The sequence below is a fragment of the Chelon labrosus genome, assembly GCF_963514085.1.
Source record: "Chelon labrosus genome assembly, chromosome: 1".
Classification (NCBI taxonomy): Eukaryota; Metazoa; Chordata; class Actinopteri; order Mugiliformes; family Mugilidae; genus Chelon; species Chelon labrosus.
The window spans coordinates 1,899,861-1,926,676 of record NC_140337.1 but is presented as its reverse complement, the minus strand read 5'-3'; the positions used below and the strand labels follow the sequence as shown (position 1 = coordinate 1,926,676).

The 26,816-nt window shown below is 46.9% G+C and overlaps 1 protein-coding gene across 2 annotated transcripts in view; it reads left to right on the top strand.

Moving 5' to 3' along the window:
- Window positions 1-26,816, top strand: part of LOC311490281 (uncharacterized protein) — a 59,123-nt gene that overhangs the window by 14,844 nt on the left and 17,463 nt on the right. For both annotated transcript variants that reach the window (XM_084547690.1, XM_084547689.1), the window contains 4 exons: window positions 1,955-2,033; window positions 2,179-2,404; window positions 2,574-4,359; window positions 20,475-20,648. In XM_084547690.1, the coding sequence (XP_084403816.1) occupies window positions 1,955-2,033; window positions 2,179-2,404; window positions 2,574-4,359; window positions 20,475-20,648 (2,265 nt within the window). The remainder of the gene's footprint in view (window positions 1-1,954; window positions 2,034-2,178; window positions 2,405-2,573; window positions 4,360-20,474; window positions 20,649-26,816) is intronic.

The following is a 26,816-nucleotide window of genomic DNA, read 5'->3' as shown; positions in this document are numbered from 1 at the left end:
GTTTCCTCCAAGTGTTCAGCTCTAAATGACTGGTGGGGAGTTTAGGTTTTTATCACCTGAAGGCCACATGACTAGAGTCTGTTAAAGCAGCACTAAAGAAGTTTTCCTCTTCGGTCCCCCTACTGGTTGGAAGTGTAATTGTCCATTACTTCCGTCGTAAATAAGTTAGCCTACTGCATCCTACTGTCGCAGGCACGTTATTTGTTTATGCAGAACCGGCTTTGGAAACAATCAACGATTTGAAGGATGTCCAGTGACAAGGTAGAGTATGTTGCATGATTTTACGAAAGTATGATGTATTGCAACATTAGAATGAAGTAAAACAAAATAATGACATTGCTTGCTATTTTTATTTCTGTGTGAAACTGTAAATTTGAAACGGCAGATTAGCAATAGCCAGATAGGTTTACATAAGGATGAAAAATAAAGAAACGTATTGCCTAACAGTTTAGCATGTAATAGCCATTTGCATTGTCTGTGAAAATCTTGTGAATGTTGTTGAAAAAAGTTTCAGAGACCGTTGTGAACTAAGAATCAACAACTTTGGGAACGATCAAACATTTGGGGTTATTTTGGCAGTTATTGTCTTAGCTTGCAGTGATAGTTACAGCGATATTTAGCTTAGCGATAGTTACATACAATAGCGAACACCTTAGCTAACATGAGCCATAGCGATAGTTACATATATATTAGCACAATAGCTAACGCCTTAGCTAACATGAGCCGATAAAATAATTGACAATGTATTGAACACCGATGCACACTGTTTGAGTCCAGCAGCAGCAAAGCCAAGTCACCATCCGTCTTGCATTTTGTTGCCTCCTTCAGCTCCTTCAGCTCTCGCCAACGAGTATGAGCCGGTCCGATATTCACTCTCGTTTTAGCTCTTTCTTTATCATGCTCTCGTTTTCTTTTCTTCGCCTCATCGGACACTACACTCCTCCTTTTCTTTGCAGGCTCCGTCATGAAGCTGGTATCTTCCACACACCTGCTGAGTGTTCTCTCACTGATCTGATTCACTCTCTCACTGATTTGAGCCTCAACCTACCGGCTTTTGTAGCCGCGTTGCCGTAAAGCAGGTCAAATTTGTAGTCTTTTTAGAACTACAAAAACGCTACCCGACGAAGCAAAGTTACATAGTGCGGTTACAGCCAATAGAGGGCCGCAAAGCGAATACAGAATTGGCTTTCACCCGGTTTTGAGGTGATAAATCACTGAAACTATTTTTGAAACATTATTTTAAGGTACTAAAAACTCTTTAGTGTTGCTTTAATGACCCGATACTCACCTGGACCTGGAGGAACCTGTTCTGATGAACCTGGTGGTTCTCTGATGATCCATTAATGTCCAGAGACTCCTCAGATGTTCAGAACATGTGGACATTGTTGTCCCTGAGTCCTGACCTGAAGACCTTGTTTGAGTCGTAGAGAAGATAAACTCAGGATGAGTTGGGGGGAAGGACATCCAGGCTATTTTGTGTAGACACTTTGTTTCTAAGTGTCCAAAGTTGAAATAGTGAAATATGTTTGAGGAGACAAAGAAACAGCTGATGGCTCTGAGGTGAAGAACATGTGCCTCGCTAGGATTATCATCTCTAACATGATCAGTCAGAGAGTCTGAGGTTTCTTAATGTTTCTGTCTGCTTTGTTTTCTGTGTGGCTGATAATGGCCTGTCAGTCACTCACTGTGGACTGGTGGACATTTTACAGTCTTCAGTCTCTAGCTCTGGGTTCCTTCTCCAGCTGATTCATCAGGGAGGCAAAGCTTTATGAAACAGCTGCAGACTGAGCTGTTGATGGTCAGTGGGATCAGCAGGACTAGTAAACCTTTACTACTACAGAGACTCATCTGATTCACTCTTCACATCCACATATCACTCCAGAGACATTTACCTTGTGTTTGTCTCTGTGTGGACAGACATGATGAGAGCTAATTGTTGATGATTGGTCCACAGAGTCCACCAGCAGAGCTCACAGGTTCTCAGTGGTCAGTCTGCCCAGCAGCATCAGACACAGCTGGACTCCATCTTTCTGGTCTGTACATGTACAACAACTACTTTCCATCATCTCCATGCTGCACTTTGTAGACCAGTGGATTGTCAGTGTGTCCAACATGGATCTGATGTTTGTCTCCATGATTTCAGTCTGCTTGTGTCATTCATATGGTATTCTGTTCCAGCTGCTGGAGGACAACATCATGACTTTTGTGAAGAACCAGCTGAAGAAGATCCAGAAGGTTCTGAGTCCAGATTACCCAGAATGCTCAGAGAGTCAGAGGGAGGATGAGGAGGTGTTGGAGGGTGAGGATGAAGAGCAGAGGCGGAACAGAGATTTATTTGTGAAGATCACAATGAACTTCCTGAGGAGAATGAAGCAGGAGGAGCTGGCTGACTGTCTGCAGAGCAGTAAGAGGATTTCTCTAAACATTGAAGCTGCTGGAGAAATGGGACATTTACTAATGTCTCCAGAGATGAACCAAGATATATTCACACACTCATTCTTTAGAGCAATGACATGTTGGACTATTTACTGGAGAGTTTATTCATTCATCTTATTTCTTGTTTCTTCATTCAGGACTTGTTGCTCCAGTTTGTGGACGTAAACTTAAATCTACTCTGAAGGAGAAGTTCCAGTGTGTGTTTGAGGGGATTGCTAAAGCAGGAAATTCAACCCTTCTGAATGAGATCTACACAGAGCTCTACATCACAGAGGGAGGGACTGCAGAGGTCAATGATGAACATGAGGTCAGACAGATTGAAACAGCATCCAGGAAACCACACAGACCAGAAACAAGCATCAGACAAGAAGACCTCTTTAAAACCTCACCTGGAAGACATGGACTGATCAGAAGAGTGATGACAACGGGAGTGGCTGGCATTGGGAAAACACTCTTAACACAGAAGTTCACTCTGGACTGGGCTGAAGACAAAGTCAACCAGGACATCCTCTTCATATTTCCATTGACTTTCAGAGAGCTGAATGTGTTGAAAGGGAGAAAGTTCAGCTTAGTGGATCTTGTTCATCATTTCTTTACTGAAACCAAAGAAGCAGAAATCTGCAGCTTTGAAGAGTTCCAGGTTGTGTTTATCTTTGACGGTCTGGATGAGTGTCGACTTCCTCTGGACTTCCACAACACTGAGATCCTGACTGATGTTACAGAGTCCACCTCAGTGGATGTGCTGCTGACAAACCTCATCAGGGGGAAACTGCTTCCCTCTGCTCGCCTCTGGATAACCGCACGACCTGCAGCAGCCAATCAGATCCCTCCTGAGTGTGTTGACATGGTGACAGAGGTCAGAGGGTTCACTGACCCCCAGAAGGAGGAGTATTTCAGGAAGAGATTCAGAGATGAAGAGCAGGCCAGCAGGATCCTCTCCCACATCAAGACATCACGAAGCCTCCACATCATGTGTCACATCCCAGTCTTCTGCTGGATCACTGCTACAGTTCTGGAGGATGTGTTGAAAACCAGAGAGGGAGGAGAGCTGCCCAAGACCCTGACTGAGATGTACATCCACTTCCTGGTGGTTCAGACCAAAGTGAAGAAGGTCAAGTATGATGGAGGAGCTGAGACAGATCCACACTGGAGTCCAGAGACCAGGAAGATGATTGAGTCTCTGGGAAAACTGGCTTTTGATCAGCTGCTGAAAGGAAACCTGATCTTCTATGAATCAGACCTGACAGAGTGTGGCATCGATATCACAGCAGCCTCAGTGTACTCAGGAGTGTTCACACAGATATTTAAAGAGGAGAGAGGACTGTACCAGGACAAGGTGTTCTGCTTTGTCCATCTGAGCGTTCAGGAGTTTCTGGCTGCAGTCTACATGATCCACTGTTACACAAACAGGAAGACAGAGGTGCTGGAGGACTTCCTGGGAAGAAACTACAATAACTCACCTCTGGATGTATTTCTGAACAGAGTAATGATTAAATCCCTGGAGAGTAAAAATGGTCACCTGGACCTGTTAGTTCGCTTCCTTCATGGCCTCTCTCTGGAGTCCAACCAGAGACTCTTAGGAGGTCTGCTGGGTCAGACAGAGAACAGTCTAAGAATCATCCAGAGAGCCATCAACAACCTGAAGAAGATGAACACTGATGAAATCTCTCCTGACAGAAGCATCAACATCTTCCACTGTCTGATGGAGATGAACGACTTCTCAGTTCATCAGCAGATCCAAGAGTTCCTGAAGTCAAAGAACAGATCAGGGAAGAAACTCTCTGAGATCCACTGCTCAGCTCTGGCCTACATGCTACAGATGTCAGAGGAGGTTCTGGATGAGTTGAACCTCAAGAAGTACAGCACATCAGTGGAGGGACGACGGAGACTGATCCCAGCTGTGAGGAACTGCAGAAAGGCTGAGTGAGTCCTGATGTGATCATTAACAGAATCAATCAGTGGAGATTAGTAGTTTAGTTCTTCAGACGTTCTCATTCTTCTTCAATCAGTGTTCCACTTGTTCACTGCAAACATCACAGTCAGTTGTATTTAGTTCCAGATGTTCTCCAGCTGTTTAAAGCTGTTCCTCTGGTTATTGACTATTTTCTTTTTTTTTTTTTTTTTTTTTTCTTTCTTTTTGTCCTGTCCAGCATCGAAACAAGCAGAATAATGGTCTGTTCATTATATTGTGCTGAGCAAATTTTGTTTTGCCAAGGGGAGCTTTATGGATGATAAGGCTCCTCTTGATAATCGAAGTTAAACTTGTTTAAATTTTATTTTATTATTTATACATGTTGATGGATGGACCTTTACATAATATTGCCGAACCTGACAGGGAGAGAGAAAGTGAAGAGAAGATAGATAGAGTTGAAAAAGGGGGGGGGGGGGGGGGGGGGTGGAGAGAAAAAAAAAAAAAAAAAGCGATACGCCAAGCAGCAACTGCTACACCTGTTGAGAAACACAACAAAGGACATCGCCCGGCCTCGGCCGGAGAGCAAGCTGACAATACTGAAAGGCACACAAAAGAGAAAGATTACATTGGAGTACATAGCAACCATGGCACAAATGTTTCATACACTCGTGTTTAAGTCTACACATACATGTTTGTATAACACAGCAGATAACTAAACCACAGTAGTCCTTAATGTTCACGGTTTGTATACACGGTTTAAATGTTCACCAGAGGATGCAGTGACTGTGTCACCATGCAGAATGAGGGTGAAGAGTGTTTAAAGATGGCTTAAAGATGGCTGTGATGGTGCAACCGTTCCCCCAGGGAGAGCAGAGGATAGACAGGAAGCCCCAGGACCCCGACCACCAGCAGCAACCCCAGGGTGCGTGTCCCCATCACCACACCACAGAGGGACATGCCTCCATCCAGATGGTGGCATAGGAGGCCCCCGGCCAGAACCCCCCCCCAAGCCACGGCGAGCAGGCCCCGGCGGCCCAAGAGAGGCAGCCACCGACCTCCCCAGGCAACCGGCCACCCGGGACAGGCACGAAGCAGGGTCCACGGCCCCCCGAGCCCGAGGGCAGCACCCCCCACCCCCACCAGACACGAGGCCCAGCCGACGCCCACAAGGACCAGGCCGCCCCAGACAGCCGCCCGGGATGGGCCAGCACCCGCCCCCGCGCCCAGGCCACACGCCCAGGGACCCCGGCAGCACCCACCCCCTCCCCCCCTCCCACCGCCACCGCCCCCTTCCACCCTACCAGAACGAGGTCCCCACCGGATCCAGCGGATCCCCAGCGATACAGCCGGCAGGTACCGCAGGCCCATGGGAAAGCCGGCAGCCCCCCCCCCCCCTGACCGGGAACAGGAAAACAGGATGACCCAATCACCCCCCCCACCCCCAACTATAGGTATTTGTAAGATGTGTGTTGTTTGCGATTAAAATTGGGAGGTAGTGACCACACTGCGCTGGAGGCGAGGCCACACAAGCGGTCCTATCCTCCTGAACGGCCCCGCCCACCAGACACTGCATAGCCCACCCCCCATGAGTGATTGTGTGCTGTCAGTGTTCCATATGTTTAATGACTAGGTGTGATTAAAACTGAGAAGCATGTCATCCCAGGGCGCAGCAAACGAGGGCACTTAGATGCCCCCCCCCGCTGAGCCCCCCATGGTGTGCATGCCCCCAAAGCCCTACATGTATGAGTGAGTTAAGCTGGAGGAGGGGAGGGGTCCGGGGATGTGTGTCTGGGGTCGGATGACCTCCCCCAGAAGACGAGCCGCTACCGGCATTAAGGTTCCCCTGTTCCCGGAGGCCGGCACGGGACAGGAGCGGCCTCCCCCACGACCCGGGCCCACACCGACTGCTGCTAGAGGGCCCTGAAGCGTCCCAGTGGGCCTCTGCCCCGGTCCGCCCCATCTCAACACCCCCCAAAGCAACCCAGCCCAACCATAGCGGCAGCACATTGGCCGAAAGACCCAAACCGGGAGGAGGATTGGGGCACGGGGCCCCGCCAGGGCCAGGGGGGCCCCCGTCGCCCACCCGACCGGCACCAGCGGGACAGGGCAGCGCCACCCCCCCCACCCCGAAGTACACACACCATACTTCCCTAAACACACGCTCCCCCCTCTAATCAGCCTATACATACATGTCTACATCTTGCACACCAACCCACCTGCGCCTCACACAGCCCCCACCCAAACTCACCCACACACCCGCACACACCCACCTAGCTCTCGCCTACCTATCCACATACACATCATGCAGCCCCTCAAACACACACACCTGACTCTCGCCCACCTATCCACATACACCTCATGCAGCCCCCCAAACACACACGCACACATAGCTCTCACACACCAATCCGCATACACCTCATACACCCCCCACCTCCCCCAAACACGCACACACCTCACCCCCCGCCCCCCCCAACACGCACCCATACACACCCATACACATACACAACTCTCGCACACCAATCCCCATGCACCCCACACAGCAGGGCAGAACGCACATCCCCCCCTCCTGCTAGGTGACGTAGTTAATCAGCGGGGCCCAGAGAGAGTAGAAGTCAGCCGATTGGAATTTGTTACATGCGGACATGGACTCCAGACTGATATGATCCGACAGGAGATTTTTAAAGTGGTTGATGCTTAGATTGTTTTTAGTCTTCCAGTTCAAGAGGATAGTTTTCTTTGCTATGGATAATGTGGTGAGGACCATGTGTGCCTTGTTAATCTCTATATCGATGTCACTTAGATCACCTAGGATACATAGTTTGGGGCAGGTGGGTATATTACACTTAAGCCATGTTGATAAGTCCTCACAAACCTTGATCCAAAATTTTTTAACAGGGTCACAGAGCCACAGAGCATGTATGTAGTTATCTGGTAAGTTACTTGTGCACTGCGTGCAGATATTTGATTGGTTAAGACCCATCTTGAACATCCTTTGACCTGTATAATGAGTTCTATGGAGGATTTTGTATTGTATAAGTTGCAGATTTAGGCTGTTGGTCATATTAAAGTTGATTAAGAGTATTTCTGACCAGAACTGGTTATTGGGATTGATGTGTAGATCTGACTCCCATTTTCCTGTTGGTAGGGAAATTGAGTCATCTATTTTGGTAATTAATCTATATATTTTTGATAATAGCTTTGGAGCACCAATACTACTGAATTCTGTGAAACTTTGTGGAAGTTCCAGGCTGGTTTGATTGAGGGGAAATTTTGTACTTATTATGGATTTGATTTGTTGATATTCTAGATATCTTTTACTGCTAATCCCGTACTGTGAAGAGAGTGCTTGTAAAGGTAAAAAGTTGCTATTATGAATTAAATGCTCTAAGTGTTTAATTCCTTTATTTTTCCACTGGGTAAAATTAATCATATTTTTGTTTAGTAAGATATCGGGATTGTTCCATATAGGGGTGAGCCGACATGGTGTCATTGAAGAGTTAGTTTTTTTTAGAAATTCCCACCAGGCTGTCAAACAAGTGCCGATGTTAATGCTCTTAAAGCACTTATGAGACCTAATATTTGAGCTAAAAAATGGTAAGTTAGAAATTTCCAGATTGTCACAAAGTGTTTGCTCTATGTCCATCCATGTTTCATCTAATGTACTGGGTTTAAGCCATTTTGAGATATACTGTAACTTATTTGCTAGGAAATAGTGATTGAAGTTAGGTAAATCTAGTCCACCCCTGTCTTTAGTTTTCTGAAAAGTTTTCAAGCTGATTCGAGAGGGTTTATTCTTCCAGAGAAATTGGGAAATATGGGAATCTAGTGATCTAAACCACATATAAGAAGGTTTTGTAGGGACCATAGAGAATAGGTAGTTGATTTTAGGCAAGATCTTCATTTTTATGGTGGCAACTCTCCCCATGAGAGAAATGGGTAAGGATTTCCACCGAGCGAGATCGTCTTCAATGGTCTTCAGTAATTGGTTGTGATTTAACTTAATTAAATCTGACAATCTGGAAGAGATGTTTATACCAAGATATATAATGTTACCCGACTGTAATGCCATATTGGGTGTCCCTTGAAAACTACAGTTAATTGGTAGGATTATACTTTTTGACCAATTAATAGAGTAGTCCGACAGAGATGAGAACTTATTGATTAATGAGAATGTTTTGGAAAGAGATGTACGTGAGTTCTGAAGGAATAATAAAATGTCATCGGCATAAAGACTTATCTTATGTTCTATCTTTTTAGACCCAATACCTTTAATATTCTGATTTTGTCTGATGGCCATTGCTAAAGGTTCAATAAAGATGGCAAAGAGTGATGGGGAAAGAGGACAACCCTGTCTGGTGCCTCTCTGTAGATTAAAGCTAGGCGACGTGTGATCATTTGTTCTGACTCTTGCATTAGGAGAGTCGTATAAGATTCTAATCCAGTTAATAAAGGATGGACCAAAACCAAATTTACTTAAAGTAGCTAGTAGAAATTTCCAGTTAACTCTGTCGAAGGCTTTTTCCGCGTCTAGAGATACTATAAATGTTTCTAGGTTATTAATGTTGGAATAGTCTATTAAATTGAGTAATCTGCGCATGTTAGTAGATGAATTTCTGCCTTTTATAAAGCCTGTTTGGTCAGGGTGAATTATAAGAGGAGTTATTTTCTCTAACCTTCCAGCTAAAGCTTTACATATTATTTTGAGGTCAACATTTATCAGTGATATAGGGCGGTAACTAGATGGCAATGTGGGGTCTTTGCCTGGTTTTAACAGCACGATGATACTTGCAGAATTCATGGTTGGTGTTAGATAGTTTACTTCTTTAATTTGTGTAACCATTCTGAAAAATGTTGGCGCCAGTAGTGTCCAAAATTCTTTATAGAATTCTACTGGGAAGCCATCTGGTCCGGGAGCTTTATTGCAGGACATGTGTTTAAGGGCTTCATGTAACTCTTCCACTGTGAGGGGAGAATCTAGAGCCATTACTTGTTCTTCATTTAGTTTTGGAAGGTTAATGTTGTTCATGAATTGCTGGATGTCACTGTCTGATGGGTCTAGTTGAGATGAATATAGTGTTCTATAGAAGTTTCTAAAAGTGTCATTTATTACGTTGGGCTCATGTGTGATATTACCTGCTGGGTCTCTAACTGATTGAATTGTTGATTTTTCTTTATTAATTTTTAATTGGTTGGCTAAAAATTTTCCGGATTTGTCACTGTGTTCAAACTTCTCCAAGCGCAATCGTTGTACTATAAACTGTGTTTTCTTATTGATTATTTCATTTAATTCAAGTCTAGCTTTCCTTATTTGCTTAAGCGTCTGTTCTTCCGGTGATGCGTTGTAGGCATCCTCTAATGCTTTAATTCTTATTTCTAATTCCGATATATTTGCCTTTTCTTTCTTTTTTTTATGTGAAGCAAAAGAAATTATTTTTCCTCGCATCACTGCCTTCCCTGCTTCCCATAGAATGCCTGCTGAGACGCCTGGTGTGTCGTTGTTTTCTAAATAGTTGGACCATTCTCTGTTAAAATAGCCGATGAAGTCTGGGTCTTTAAGCAATGCGGTATTAAACCTCCAGTTTTTAGAGAAGGAAACTGGAGCATGGTCACTCACCGTTATGGGATGAATCTGAGTATCATAGATCTCGCTTACTAAAGAGCTGCTAACCAGGAAGTAATCTAGTCTAGAGCATGAGTGATGAACTGAAGAAAGGAAGGTATATTCTTTAAGAGTGGGGTGGTAAGAGCGCCACACATCACAAAGACCCAGGTCCTCTATGTATTGTTTAACTATGTTAGCTGATTGCCAGTTCCGATAGTTACCTGCATTACTGAACCTATCAACTGTGGGGTCCAGTACCATGTTGAAGTCTCCTCCAATGATCATTGCGGTGTCTGTGTGCTCGGAGAGTGATGTGAAAACGGAGTGATAAAAGGATGAGTTGTCAACATTTGGACCATACAAATTAACTAAGCACAGTTTCATATTCTGAACTGATAGTTTAACTATTATAAATCTCCCTTCAGGATCTGCATCCATGTTGATTACTGTGAATTTTATTTTCCTGTTAATCAGAATGGCAACACCTCTCTGTCTAGAGTTATAGCAGGCTGAGAAAATATGGGGAAACTGAGCTGTAGAGAGGACATCCACTGATGTTTTTGTCATATGAATCTCCTGTAGGAACACAATATCAGCATTTAAGTCTTGTAATCTATTGTGAATTTTTAGTCTCTTCTCTCTGGTCCCAGCTCCGTGCACATTCCACGTGATAAATCTAATCATACTCATGCTCATAGTGGTGATGCGTGTTGGATGCTATAGATGTGTGTGTGGGTGTGTGTGTGTGAGTGAGTGAAAGTGAAAGAGTGCATGGTATGAGTGTGTGTCTGTGTCTCTCTGTGTTTGTGTGACCCTATGTGTGTTATGTGTCTGTGTATGTGGATCTTATATAAAGACTGGTATGTTTCTATGTGTATATTGTTTGAGATAGTGAGGTGGCAGCCTGGGGAAAGAAAGTGGGGGAGAGTGTGCAGAGATAGAAAGAAAGTAGTGCAAGAGAGAGAAGAGAAAGAAAGAGAAAAAGAAGTGTATACGGAAACCATGAAAAAAAAAAAATAGACTAGATAGATAGGCATAGACTAGAGACTGACAGTGTTATTGACAGTAAATGTCACCATAGACCTTTTGTATTGGAATCAGACTAACAAATCTTTCTATGTAACCTGCGTGAGAAAGGCGAATACATATCTGGTTTAGTATAGCCAAGGGGTGGTGTTCCGGTCACGGTGTAGCTGCCCATTTATATAAAGTTTGTCCACCGAGATGACAGCGCGGGCACCTTCCTCCAGGAATCTTCTCCTGATGGGGAACAAGATCTTGCGACGCTCCAGAATTTCTTTGGGGAACTGATCATTCATGCTGAAATTGGTCCCCCGGAGCTCTCTTCCGCATCGCTTCACCTCTTCTTTTTCTTTATGGAGCACGAATTTGGCAACTATTGGACGTGGCCTATTTTGTCCTGGTTTTCTGGCACCCAAACGATGAACTCTATGAAATTGAATAGACTTTACCTTATCTTCAGGGAGCTTCAGTTGTGTTTGCATAAACTTTTTCACGGTTGCCTCGGCATCCTCTTCGGGTTGCTCTTGGAGACCTGCGAAAACCAGGTTATCCCTCATGCTCCTACCCTGCAGGTCTAGAATAGCTTCTTTACTTTTCTTGTTCTCTTTCATAATATTTCGCTCGATGTCTCACTATGGGATGCACGCCCCGCTGCAGCCCTCAGAAGCATTAATCTCATTACGCCAATCCTGATTGGCTGGTGAACGCGTCCGTCCGCCATGGGTAGTCCCATCTACCTTAAATAGCTCAGGCGGACGGCAACGTGCCATTCAAACACCTCTTCTCACTCGGAGCATATCTCGCGTCCAGGGCTAGCTAGCTAAACTGTCCACAGACGGATCTTTTTTAGCCTCGGTCGCCGGGCGCTTCTGGCCTTGGACGTGTTCTGCCAGTCGGTCACACCAGATCGACCCCAGTGCTTCCTCGCCCTCCACGGCCTGGTCAGCACTGTCCTCGACGCCTCACCACGGCGCTTCGAGTACCGAGTATTAACACACCAGTTAATCCCTCGTCTTCATAAGTTAACACACCAGTTAACTGCACCCGGTTAACACACCAGTTAGCTGAAACACCCAGTTAGCACACCAGCTAACTGCCTCGATTAGCCTTGCCGGCACACCAGCTAGCGAGGTATGGAGGCTAGAATCCCTCACACCAGAGGGCACGGAGACTCCGGGGCCCGTCCCTGTCGCTGTGGGAATAAAATCTCGAAAAATGATTCACACCAGGTCTGCTCGAGCTGCCTAGGGCTGGAACACGCCCGACTGGCTATCGATGTCCCCGGCTCGTGTCAGCACTGCGCAGTGTTCACAATTAAAAGTCTCCGCAGACGGCTAGCCCGCCAGGCTAGCTTGTCTGGGCACGACCCCTTTCTCCCTCCCGACGGCGCTGCCGCAGAGGACGGAGAGGAGATGGCGGTCGCTGCGGTGGCGACTCCGAAGGCTAGCGCTAGCTGGGGCTCCCAGCTCGACCTAGCCGCGGATCCCCCGCAGGAGGAAGACGTTCTGGAACTGGACTATGGGGACGATGATGATGCCGCCTCGGAACTCCTCATATCAGAGGATGAAGAAGAGGACGACGTCTTCATCACTCCGGCCCGGGCTGCGCAGCCCGCGGCCTCCGCCGCCTCTCGGGATGGAGAGGAGGGTAGCATGCCAGCTTCTCCCCTCCCCAGCTCGGACATGCTCGACGTGTGCAAACGCGCTGCTGCCCGGCTTGGCATCCCCTGGCCCGCTGTCGTAGCTGAGACCACCAGATCCCGCTACGAGGGGAAGAAATTGCCCTTGGCCAAGAGCGCGACGAAGCAACTTCTCCCCGTCTTCCCAGAGCTGCTGGATGAGGTCGCGCGCTCGTGGAGAGACCGCCCTTTCAGCAGCAGGAGCCCGATTCCCGGAGCCTCGTCTCTCGACTGTGAGGCGATGGACAGCCTGGGTCTGCTCCGCATGCCTCCGATGGAGCCACTCGTTGCGGCGCACCTCCACCCCCGCCTGTCAGCGGTGTCCCCTCGGAGCCCCAGCCTGCCGTCCAAGTCGGACCGTTTTCAGTCAGCCCTGACTGAAAAGGCGTACAAGGCGGCTGCGCTTTCGGCCAGAGCGCTCAATGTCCTCTCCCTGCTCACGGCTTATCAGGCTGAGTTGTGCGAGGATTTTGTGCAAACTCAAGACCCAGCAACGTGGGAGGAAATACCGGTCATCACCGACCTGTGTCTCCGTGTCCAACGCTGCGCGGTCCAGGCCACGGGGAGATCGCTGGGGACCATGGTCCTGCAGGAACGAACGCGATGGCTTAGCCTCGCCAACCTGTCGGACAGAGAGAAGGACGACATCCTGGACATGCCCATTGTCCCGGAGGGGATTTTTGGTTCCGCGTTGGCCTCGATGCAACGGCGGTGTGAAGCCAAAAAGAAGGAGGATGAAGCTCTCCAGCTCTGCCTCCCTCGAAAGCCCCCAGCGCCCTCTCCACCTGCGCAGCGTAAATCCTTCGCGCAGGCCGCTTCTCAGGTTTCGCAGTTCAAAATGCCGAAACAGCTGAGACCCCAGCCCGCCCCACCTGCCCCGCCTGGTCGGCCCGGCTGGCCCAAAAAAACCCCGGCCCCGACTGCAGCTTCGCCGGCGCGGCCCGCGCAAGCTGCCAGCAACCAGGCCAGGAAGAAGAAGAGAGCGGCCTGACCACCCCTCTCTCCACCGGTGTTGCAGCTGGAAGTTCCCCGTTCTCCAGCTCCACCTGTTTGGCTTTCGAGCGTGCACCTGGGGGTCCCCCACGCCCCCATCTCCCAGCTGCCACGGACCGTGCCAGAGCGAGCCGGGAGAGATGGACATTTGACGGCGGAGGGTTCAGCGGTTGCCCCTCTCTCATGTCCACAAGCACGCACAAACACACAAGTTTTCACGCAGAAAATAAAATGTGTTCCACTGTCGCATCCAGGCCGCGGGCTGAGGGCGCAGTTAATAAAAGCCAAATTTGTCAAAATAAGCAGCGCGGTGGCGGCACCCGCTGCCCCCCCCTGGCGAGAGGCCGCGGCCCTCCCCGGGGTGGGGGCTGTGAGGTCCCAGCCGCTGCGCTGTCCTCCCGGGCAAAAATGCACGGCGCCGCACAGGGACCGTGTCGTTCCACCACGAGAGGGCGCCATCGCACCACGACAGGCGCCTCTCGTGGTGGAGGGACTGCGGTGCGTGTCGCCTCTCTCCCTCAGATGGGAGAGATGGGCCGCACTCGCAGCCCCATCCTGGGTGTTAAAGACGATCTTGAAGGGTTACAGGCTGCAGTTCGCCGCTGTTCCCCCGCGGTTCGCCGGTATAATACAATCCCAGGCTCAGGGAGAGTCAGCTCGTGTTTTACGGGAGGAAATCCTCTCACTGTTAAACAAAGGAGCAATATGTGTCGTCCCTCCTGCACAGTGTCAGAGCGGTTTTTACTCCAGGTATTTTCTGGTCCCCAAACGGGGGGGGGGAGCGGGATTCGCCCTATCCTGGATTTGCGGGCTCTGAACAAATATCTGAGGAAATACAAGTTCAGGATGCTTACACACGCATCCCTGCTGCGTCTTGTGCGTCAGAACGATTGGTTCACTTCTGTCGATCTGAAAGACGCGTATTTCCACATCCCGATCTATCCTCCCCACAGAAAGTATCTGAGGTTCGCTTTCCAGGGGATCTGCTACGAGTACCGCGTGCTCCCTTTCGGCCTGTCTTTAAGCCCGAGGGTGTTCGTGCGGTGCACGGAAGCAGCAATAGCCCCGCTGAGACGGCGGGGCATCCGCTTGGCCACGTATCTGGACGATTGGCTGCTTTTGGCACAATCGGAGCAGGAGGCCAGGGCGCACACGCGTATTCTCACACGGCACCTAGTCGATCTGGGTTTTGTGATAAACGCGGAAAAGAGCGTGCTGTCCCCGGCGCAGGGCATAATCTTTCTGGGATTATCCCTGGACTCGGTAACTTTCACGGCGCACCTGTCGGCGGAACGAGTGAAAGTTTTCAGGACGTGTCTCGCGCTTTTTCATCCAGGCCGGTCTGTTCAATTCAGATTGTGTCTTCGGTTACTCGGACTGATGGCGTCTGCCATCCTCGTAGTCCGTCTCGGTCGCCTCCACATGAGGGAGTTCCAGCTTTGGGTGGCCTCGTGTGGGTTGGATCCCGTGCGTCATGGCGCGCGGAGAGTGTTGGTCACACCGGAGTGCGCCAGGGCGCTGCGCCACTGGCGGGCCCCGTCCTTTCTGACCCAGGGGGTGCCTATGGGCTCCGTCCTGTCCAGGAAGGTGGTCACCACGGACGCCAGCCTGACGGGTTGGGGCGGAATTCACGAGGGCCGGTCTGTGAGGGGCCGCTGGGGATCGGACCTCCAGCGGGCTCACATAAATTTTCTGGAACTTTCAGCGGTGTTCCTCTCCCTGAAACATTTCCTTCCGTCTCTCATGGGTCATCATGTCCTAGTGAGGACGGACAATACGACGACGGTGGCGTATATCAACCGTCAGGGGGGATTGCGCTCCCGTCAGTTGCACATGCTGGCACGCAAACTGATCCTGTGGAGCTGCGGCCGTCTCCTCTCTTTGAGGGCGACGCACGTCCCGGGCGCGCTGAACACGGGCGCGGACCTGTTGTCCAGAGGCGCGCCGATGTACGGGGAATGGGCTCTGCACCCGGAGATTGTGGGACAGATATGGTCCCGCTATGGTCGGGCCGCGGTGGATCTGTTCGCGTCGAGAGAGAACGCGCAGTGTGCGCTGTTTTACTCTCTGCGCAGCCTGGATGCTCCCCTCGGCGTAGACGCACTAGCGCACGCCTGGCCGCACGAGCTTCTTTACGCGTTCCCTCCCCTGGCCTTGATACCCCCCACTCTGTCCAGAGTGAGGGAGCACGGCCTCGCACTGATTTTGATAGCTCCGCATTGGCCTGCGATGCATTGGCTGGCGGAGATATATCGGTTACTGTGCGCTCAGCCCTGGCAGCTCCCGCTGCGCAGGGACCTGCTGTCGCAGGGGGCGGGGACGGTCTTCCACCCGCACCCGGAACGCCTGGCGCTGTGGGCTTGGCCCCTGAATGGCTCAATCTGTCAGCTGTGGGACTGTCACAGCGTGTGATTTCCACGATTCAGAGCGCTCGGGCCTCCTCCACTAGGTCTTTGTATGACTGTAAGTGGAGAGTGTTTGAGGGGTGGTGTCACAGTAACGGCCACATTCCTTTTCAGTGTCCGGTAGGAGTGATATTGTCATTCTTGCAGGACCTGATTGACAAGCGAAAAGCCTTCTCCACGGTTAAAGTGTACTTGGCGGCTATCGCCGCCTGTCACGTGGGGTTTGGGAAGCGAACGGCTAGCCAGCACCCTCTGGTTTGCCGTTTTATGAAGGGGGCGCGCAGGCTCCTCCCCGTTTCCAGACCGCTGGTACCTCCGTGGGATCTGGCTGTGGTTCTGGAGGGACTTAAGGGCCCTCCTTTTGAACCACTAGAGGGAGCAGATTTGAAACACGTGTCTTTTAAGACTGTGTTGTTGCTGGCTCTGGCTTCGGCCAAACGGGTTAGTGACATCCATGCGCTTTCGGTACATCCGTCGTGCGCTCAGTTCTTCCCGGGGGATGTGAGGATGATTTTGAGGCCCAACCCGGCTTTTGTGCCCAAGGTGTTGGGCTCATGTTCCCCTATTGACCTTGTGGCTTTTGCTGCTTCATCAGAGGGCCAGCAGTCACATGCGTTATGTCCGGTTCGTGCGGTGCGCACTTACATGGACAGGACTAAGGGGTTCAGGAGGAGCGATCAGCTGTTTGTCTCCTGGGCTAATCCTCATAAAGGAAAACCTGTCACGAAGCAGCGCCTATCCCACTGGATGGTGGAGGCGATTGCTTTGGCCTATACGAGTCAGGGTTTGCAGCCACATGTGGGCCTGCGAGCGCACTCGACTCGGGGCTTGGCCGCATCCTGGGCCTTATTCAGGGGAGTCTCTGTTCAGGACATCTGTGCTGCGGCGAGTTGGTCCTCGCCTCTCACGTTTGTCCGCTTCTATAGGTTGGACGTCTCCGCGCCGTGCGTGGCACGCGCGGTTTTACTGTCCTGATGGGAGCAGAGTGTTTTTCCCTGTGGGTTGGTGGACGCTAGATAAGCTTGTCTGGCAATACGGGAGCTACCACATCCCATAGTGAGACATCGAGCGAAATATTATGAAAGAGAACTTTAGGTTATTTACATAACCCCGGTTCTCTGAGTAATATGAGTGAGATGTCTCACCAGACAACCCTTCTTGCTTGGGCGAGTGAGAAGAGGTGCTTATCTTGAATGGCGCGTTGCCGTCCGCCTGAGCTATTTAAGGTAGATGGGACTACCCATGGCGGACGGACGCGTTCACCAGCCAATCAGGATTGGCGTAATGAGATTAATGCTTCTGAGGGCTGCAGCGGGGCGTGCATCCCATAGTGAGACATCTCACTCATATTACTCAGAGAACCGGGGTTATGTAAATAACCTAAAGTTTTCCTCTGTGGCCCGTGTTACTCCTTCGGTGAGGGATTTCACGGACTCACGGAGCGTGTTATTCTCCACGGCCAGAGATTCAACCTGTTTTTGGCTGAATTCCAGAGACTCACGCAGCGCCTGGATTTCCCGGTGAAGAGCCTCCAGCAGACCCAACCGGGCATCAAAGTTAGCCAGTTTTCCATCAATTGACATTAATATATCCGCCATGTCGCTCCCGGTTGGAGATGTCGGAGAGGTCTCATCGGAGGGATTATCTTGGCGGCTCCTTTTAGATTTCCCCATGACGATCCGCTGATAGCTCTCGTCAATGAAGCTCGTCAGGCTGGTCCAATCCTCTTCACCTCGATCCAGGATTGCCGGTTTATCGTGGTTTTATACTACCTTTCTTACTTACCTTTTTATGTTATTTATCAATTTCTGTTCTTTTCTTTAGTTCGGCATTTGTTTGTTTTCAGTAGCGCGCCATGTTGGATACTGCCAAGTCTCGTCAAGTCTCGCCGTGTCTCGCGTTACAGCATACTGCCCTCTACAGCCAGAGCCAGAGGTTCCTCTTATTTTCTTTCTATTTCTCTGTCTTATTATTTTCTCCATCAGTAAGTTAGTTTAGCTGAAGCAGCCTCTGAAGCCTCACGTTACAATGGTGAGAGGATATTGAAGGCTGTTTCTAGAGTACAGAATAATCCTGAAGTCAGTGAAGTGGCTCCACATCAACATCTATCTAAAGCTTGTTCAGATCAACATGAGCCACCGTAAACTACTGATCATCCCACACAGAGACTGACCCATCAATGGAGCATTTTATTGACTGAGTTCAACGTTTCATTTTAAGGAGAGAAGTCGTGTCACATAGTCTTGTTTTTACGTCTTTCTTTCTATTTGTTTCCTGTCTTGTTGCTGTAGAGATTCACAACAGAGTTTTTTGGGAGGAGCTTGATGTGGTAACGAGCGAAGCACGCAGCGTCTCGCGCTCTCGCAAATGTTTGCTCATCTTTAAACTCACCATTTGTAACCTAACTGTTTCCTAAACCAAAGTAGTAGATTCACTATCTTGCTGATCTGTTATTGAGCTGCTGCGACCATGCCGAAAACTAAAGCGGTACAGACCGACCCAAATGCCGAGGCAGTCTCCATGGCATCCCTCACCCAACTGCTTGAGTCGCATAGAACCGCCATCTCCGAGGACTTTAAACAGACTCTCTCAACTCTCGAGATCAAACTGAATGGTGTCATAACTGCCGTGACAGAACACGCTGAGAAACTCGAAAGTCTTATGAGTGAAGGTGACGCGCGAGAGGCATGTCTGGAGGCTGCTTAAAATTAATGGCTTCCTGATTAAAATTAATGGACAGAAAATAAAAAGAGTGTATGCCACTAAGGTCCTGGGGGTCCACATTGACAACTCTCTCAACTTTAAATGCCATATTGACCATCTTGTAAATAAACTGTCTAAGTATGTTGGCTTGTTTTATAAGATCAGACATTTCCTTCCTCTGTCTGCACTTCTCACACTGTACAAAACTCTCTTTGAACCTCACCTTAACTATTGTAATGTGATATGGAGCAACACCTTCACTAGTCATCTTAAAAAACTTGCATCCTTGCAAAAGAAAGTCATACGGGCCCTGTCATGGTCACAGACAAATTCCCCCACCCATCCTTTATTTCACTGCTTTGAGTTACTAAGATTGGCTGAGCTAAATGAGTATCATAATGCCTGCCTTATGTTTCAAATTGTCAACAGACTCAACCCTAGACTGAGTAGACTTATTCCCATCTCCAGCCCCCTGCACACATACCATACAAGATCTAATTCACTCATATCAGGTAAACGCCGCCGATATGTGCGCACCAGTATGAGTGTTGTCTGTAGGGGGCCGCAGATTTGGAACAAGATTCATGACGACCTCAAGGTGTTGCCCTCTATCTCCAACTTCAAAAGACAATTAAAAAATAATCTCCTACAAACCTATATCTAATATAAATCTGTTTCCTCATGGACTATTGGGATGTATGTGTATGATTGTATGTGTATGTAATGTATCTATGTTATGTGTTTTAGTGCGCTCTACGTGCATTTATTCATTACCATCTGGTTACAGGTGGTAATTGTGTGATACCATTGTTTGTACCACTACCTTTTTCATGAACCATGGCCCCCACCCATAAGCTTTTCTAGCTTTCTTGGGGGACCCATTCACTCTACCCATCTGTCTTTTACTCTTGTTGGATTATTGTAATGTCTCAAGTGGTATGGTGAATAAACTTAAACTAACTAGAGAAGAGTTGAAGCAGGAAATGCTCAGAGATCTGAATATATAAGAGCAGAACGGTAGAAGTCTGACTTGTTAAAGAGATCTGAAACACACAAAGGTCAGAGTTTAGTTTGACAGATAAAACCCTGAGAATATCTTTGTGATGACTTGATGGTGAAAAGAATTCAACCTGATTGTTTGTTCATTGTGTTTGTGCTGACCAACTAAAGTTGAGCCAGTCCTGTGTCCTCCACATGGAAATATTTCACCATGTTCATAGTGAATGATGTCCAGGTCTGAGGTTGTCAAGTGATGGGTTTCATTTGTGTTGGACTAAAGACTAAATGTTTCACTTGTGGACTGAAGCTGATGGCAGCAGGTCGACAGCAGAGATCATCTTTCCAACTGGAACTGTTCACTGAGCTGAACTCAGTCAAAAGATCCAGAGTCCATTAAACAATGAAGACAGTCCAGATGTGTTTCTCATCCAGATGTCCTCATGATGTGATCAGACCCACTGACAGACTGTGGACAGTCTGGAAGCCTCAATGTAACTCAGTGTTGTCTCCATTCATCTGCACATTCAACTAAACAAAGGTCTGAGAGAGATGATGAGAATGATTGTTTCCTGTCAAACACAGTCAGAGAAGATGAGCTGAACCACTGATGTGGAGACAAAATGTCCAACAGGATGTGTCCAACTGTCCACTCATCAAACCCATCATGTTCATAGAAATGTCTTCTTCCATTATAACAGATTTTATTTATTTGTCTCATGACAGACTTGTTCTCTGTGGACTCTCAGAGAGTCACTGTGAAGTCATAGCCTCAGCTCTGAAGTCCAACCCCTCCCATCTGAAAGATCTGAACCTGAGTCACAACAGCCTGGAGGATTCAGGAGTGAAGCATCTGTCTGCTGGACTGGAGAGTCCAAACTGTAAACTGGAGACTCTGAGGTCAGTTTTCATTTATTTTCTTCTCAGCCTTCTGAAGAATGGAGATCCAGTTTAGATGAGTTCTCTTGTCAGGACTGCCAGATAGAAAAGGAGCTCAAAGACACCTTTACAAGTCCTGAAACAAATTTACATTTCAGAGAACAAATTAACAAGACGTGAAACACTTTTACAAATGCTGAAACAAATTTACAAACCTCAACCATCAACCAGAAAAGGAATGTACCAACTCTGGGGTTGAACAGGAAGTGATAACGGGAGCGACCAATACCAGTTGTTGTTGTCGTTGATGGACAGAGATCAACTGATGTTTTGATCGTTTTGTGTCAAACACATGAGCCGCATAACGTGGTTTTGTGTTTGATCGCCAAAGGTGGGAAGTAACGAAGGACAAATACTTTGTTAGTGTACTAGTGTAGATTTTCTGGTATCTGTACTTTACTTGAGTATTTCTTTTTCTGATGACTTTTTACTTTTACTCCCTACATTTGTACACAAATATCTGTACTTTCTACTCCTTACATTGGAAAAACAGGCTTGTTACTTTTTAACCTCCACGGATGACAAGACGTAAAAGACGTGACATGATGGGACATGACTAGAGCATCGGACTAGAGAAGGAAAGTCAATGATGTGCTCATAAAATGACCGGCCATTTTTACTTTTACTTAAGTACATTTCAGAGCCTGTACTTTCTTACTTTTACTTGAGTAAAGGAGTTGAATCAGTACTTTTACTTTTACCAGAGTATCCGTACTTTTACTTAAGTACATGAAATCCTGCTGAAATCCCTACCCACAAAAACAGTAATGAATAATAAATAGAGAGTAAATATGTATGTTTGGGGTCGCCTGTAATGTCTAGTAATTAATAATAAAAAAAATCAACAAATTATGGTTCTTTTTAAAATTATGATTAAAAACGCCACAGACAGTATTAAACAACTGTATTTTTTCACTTTCATTAATATAAATTGAGTTCAAATAAAACGCAGCATATAAAATATAAGCGCTGGCGCATCTTGATTCACGGCTGCGATGACGTGACTGCACGAGCGACAGCTACTTGAGGTCCTGCACTTCAACCAGTCAAAACAAACTTCAGTAGAGAACAACAGAAAACAAAATGGAAAGATTTCTTTCCATTTTTCTAAGCAGTGAGTGTAGGCCTACTTTAAAAAGACCATGACGGTGGGTGAGCGGGCTCTGAAAGCCTTTTTTGAGGTGAGCTATCTCATTGCCAAGGCTATGAAGCCACATACCATTGCTTAGACATTAATATTACCAGTTGCCATCGAAATGGTAAGAACGATGTGCGGAGAGGAAGAAGCTCAAAAACTGAAGACCATACCATTGTCCGATAACACTGTGAAAAGACTGACGCAATCGACCAAGAGAGCACGCTGACAGAAAAACTTCACAATTCCCCAGCTTATACTCTTCAGATGGATGTCCCGTTTTCGGAAGGAAAAAATGCCCATGCTTGGACATTTGTTCGTTCCATGCAGGAGAATGCAGTTCACGAGGATATTTTGTTCTGCCTCCCTTTTCCTGAACATGAGACTGCCCAAGCAATGTACGATGTCTTTCAACACTGTATGGAGGAAAACAGAATTCCCTGGGAGCGTATGGTGGGATATTTTCAACTGACGGGGCTCCGTCTATGGCGGGACGGCAAAATGGTTTGCGTACACTTATCACCCAGTGGGCCTCATCTGCAATATGGAATCACTGCATGATTCACCGTGAACAACTGGCATCTAAAGAACTGAGTGCGCCCATCGCAGACATACTGCAGCTGGTCGTAACCATGGTGAACTACATCAAGCCACATCCTCTGCACGCACGTCTGTTCGCAAAACTATACACCGGCACGGGCTCTGAGTATGAAAATTTACTGTTTCACACAGAGGCATGGTGGTTGTCCAGAGGTAACGCGTTGGGGCGGTTTTTCAATATGAGAAACAAACTGTTAGCGTTTCCCATGGATGTGAAAAAAAATTATTTTGTTGACTTTCTGTGTGACCAGCAGGAAATGTGTCTCCTTGCATATGTAACGGACATCTTTGGAAAACTAAACGAACTAAACACAAGCATGCAGGGAAAAGCAAGAATCTCATGCAGATGAATGATCGTATTGATGGATTCAGGGGGAAACACGCTTACTGCCCGAGAAAGCCTTTCAAAAGCAAACATCGCCCCTTTCCCCCAGATGAGTCAGTTTTTAAATGAAGACCTGAAACGCCTAGAAGAGAACTTCGCCACTTATTTCCCAGACGTTGATATGTCAAAGTTTGACTGGGTGAGGGACCCATTTCACTGTGATGCAGACGCAGTTGACCTGCCTTCCACTGCTGTTGAACATCTGTCATATGACAAAGTGCAACAGCGATTCCATTTGCGAGTGCCGGTGGAGGAATTGTCGTTTGGAACAAGAAATGACTACCCAGAGATCTCACTGTGTGCTCTAAAAATGTTGGTTCCTTTTAGTGCCCTCGTGTATATTCAATTCAATTCAGTTTTTTTTTTTATATAGCGTCAATAACAATACAAATCATCTCAAGACGCTTTACAAAAATCCGGGCTGAAACCTCCAGAGCAGCCTGATGGAGACAGTGGCAGGAAAAACTCCCTTTTAACAGGAAGAAACCTTGAACAGAACTCAGCTCATATGGAGGGACCCATCTGCCTAAGGCAACCCGGGTATATGAAGTCAAAGTACCGTTCCCGACTGGATATGACGTCAGAGATAAGATGCGCTGTGTCTACTACAGCACCTGGCTTTGCAAGGCTGCAGCGAGGTGTGCAGGCTCAGCCATCCCATTGAAATTATTTTATTAAATGTGGTGAGTTGAAAGAGACAACAATAATACACAAAAGACAAACTGAAGCTGAAACTGAAGCACTGTAACTTTCCATTGTTCAAATTTTCACTGTGGCCAGTTTAAAATGCTGCACTAGTTTTTCATAATTCATTGTTTGAGAAATTGTTCAGTTTTAATTTTCAGCCTTGTAAAGACAAGCACACCTAACTGTACATTTACCTGCGGTATAACAAACATGATCAAAAACTAATTCTAGAAAGAAAAAAAAAAATGTCTCTGGGGTCACCAGAAATTTCTGATGTCAAAATGGGGTCACAATCCAACAAAGGTTGGGAACCACTGACTTATATCGTGATACATTTTTCAGCCATATTGCCCAGCCCTATTACAAAGTGTACGAAGCTACATATTTTGGGTGTTTAAAGGTACTTTTGAGTAGCTTGAGTATGGGGCCATTATTGTAGCAAAACTATTTGCAAATGTGTAAAAAAAAAATCTGCAAATGCATACATTGATCTGTATGCGTAGACAGATCTGTAAATATGTGATCTGGCCTCTCCATTGGATGTGTTCTTACACGTGACTTTTGCTACACTTCTTTCACGGCAGATCCGCAAATGCGTGTGGAGATACCACATACCACCAGTGGGCGCTAGGCTAGCACCCCATGATATTAGCTACCGGCTACCTGGGCTGGCTGGTACCACAGACTGTATGGCTGGGACGAACAGTGGTCCCGATCCCGAGAAAACAACCTCTGCATCTCCTTGGTCTGCACCATGGAGTAGGTTCAGTGACCTTGGATATTATCCTCATTGCTTCCATCCGATCTAACTCTTTGACTTTATCTCGCAGTGGAAGGGGGACTCGTGGGGCAGACAGGGCATTTGGTTCTAGTTCTTGTATGGATCCTTCAGCTTTCCCGGTCCCTTGAACACAGTGGGGTAACTATTTTTAATGTCTTCACTAGGGCTGAACGATCTGGGAAAATAATCTAATTGCGATTTAATATGTGATTTTTTAATTTATTTTTTATTTTATCCTCTTTTTTTCCCCAGCAAACCATAATGGATGATTTAAATATGACCAACACTATTAAATACATTTAGTGTAATATGTTCTTTCCCATAGGCTGGGCCTATTTGTTAGAAGTAAATTAAAAGATGTATGACTTGAAATAAATTACATTTTCATTTAACTGGTCATTACAGAAACATCTGTCGCTTTGCCACTGTGCATTTAAAGGGAAACTACTGTTTTTTACAACCTGGACCTTATTTCTATCTGTAGGTCTACAGACCCCGATGATGTCTTGTGACTGTTTATCTTGATGCGATTCTAAAGCGCTCAAAATGTCTTATCCATTTTGGCCACTCACTAGCTTTACCAAAGTCAAACTTGCCTGGAAGTAACCAGTATTTATTACATTTCTGTATTATAGAGAACAAAACCTCTTGAAATACTTGTTTGTTTTTTCATGATTCATAAACAGACCACAGTTTGAGAATCGTGGCTCTATAACAACTGAGAAAACACATGTTCACATACTTTAACATTATAAAAACCTCTTTAACAAAAGCAACTGCACATTTAGGTGAACCAATGACAACAGCAATGTTATGGCCCCTCAAACAAGTCCACGTTACACGGCTCACGTGTTTGACACGAAGAGGCAAAACATCAGTCGATCTCTGTCCATCTTGGGTCACCATGTGTTGAGTCTATTGGTAGCTTCCATGAGGGGAGTGGCCTTCACCTGTTGTGTGACGTATTTTCCCTTATATGAAAGTGGCACTCAGGGTGAGGGGTATTCCCAGTGTTTAAAGCTGAGCTCCATAGATTGTTTAGATTCCTTTGTTTCCCCTTCCCCCCCAAGTTTAGATTGTAAATAAATAAGCAATAAAAGAACTAAACCAAAGAATCGCCTAAGGACTGTTGTTTCCCTGCACATTACACCATGAACAACGACAACAACAACTGGTGTTGGTCGCTCCCTTTATCACTTCCTGTTCAACCCCAGAGTTGGTACATTCCTTTTCTGGTTGATGGTTGAGGTTTGTAAATTTGTTTCAGTGTTTGTAAAAGTGTTTCACATTTTGTAATGTTGGTTTGTGGGGGCGGGGAGTGCCTTCCATGCAGCGCTGCCTTGAAGTCTGCGTTTGGGGCACAAAACACCATGGAGCTACCGGGAGACACGGTAGTGGATTTTCAATTCGTCCCATCTCAATCCCATGTATCCCGTCCCAATGGTCCCGTCCCACTCACTTGTATGAGCCGGATTTTGCGAGTCACTTGAGTCACTTGACCCAAAATGGCCCGATTGAGTGTTTCCAGTACATTCACTCGAGACATAATAAAGCATAGTAAACACCTAATAAAGGATTATTACAGTTACCTCTTATTGCCATTTATCAGTTGTGATACATATGAAAATCATATCAAGTATCTTACATAAGCCTAAACCTAAAGTTCAAAATTAAGCTCTGCTAAAAAAAAAAAAAAGAAAGAAAGAAAAAAAAGAATGAGAACAGGGTCACTACTGCGAAATAATATTTTATTTTCTATGGTCTAAAATGTATGTGGAGTGGATGCAAAGGCTATTAATTCACTCACAACATTAAGTTTCGTTTCTCTGCCGACCGAGTGAATGGCTGTTGACTCCCTGCTCTCGGTTAAGACTCATGAGTAGCGCATCCGCAGCGGACTCATGAGTGACGGATCGGACTCATGAGTGGCGAATCCGCAGCGGATTCATGAGTGGCGGATCGGACTCATTAGTGGCGAATCAGCAGCGGACTCATGAGTGGCGGATCGGACTCATGAGTGCCGAATCCGCAGCGGACTCAGGATTGGCGGATCCGCTACAGATTCGCTTCTCATGAATCCCTGCTGGCTAAGTGCAGGTGGCATGTCTGTCACGGGTGCGAGGAAAAAAAACGTGTGTGCAACAAGTTAGTTGAGTTAGTTTCTTCTAATCAAGTTACCAAAGTTGCCAGTTGCTACCTGACTACCTCAGTTTATCCCTACAAGAAATTGTGCTTTTTCTTTTCCTCTGTATGAACAAAATGAATGAATGGTATGAGAACCCTCCTAATGCATTTGTTTGATGTTTTATTCTAGTTTTTACTTTTACAGCAGGAGGTGGTTTTTAGTTTTTTCACTCTATTGGTGTCTGTTCAGAATAAATGAAAAAAGCTAGTTTTCTACATGTGTGAGTTTTTGTTTCTTTGTTCCTGTTGGACCGAACCGTGACTTGTGTGTACCGTTACACCCCTATCATTAACAGAGTTCTTGGTGTCACTAATCATTCTTTCTGTCCATACTGTCTGTGGAGAAATCCCCTTATA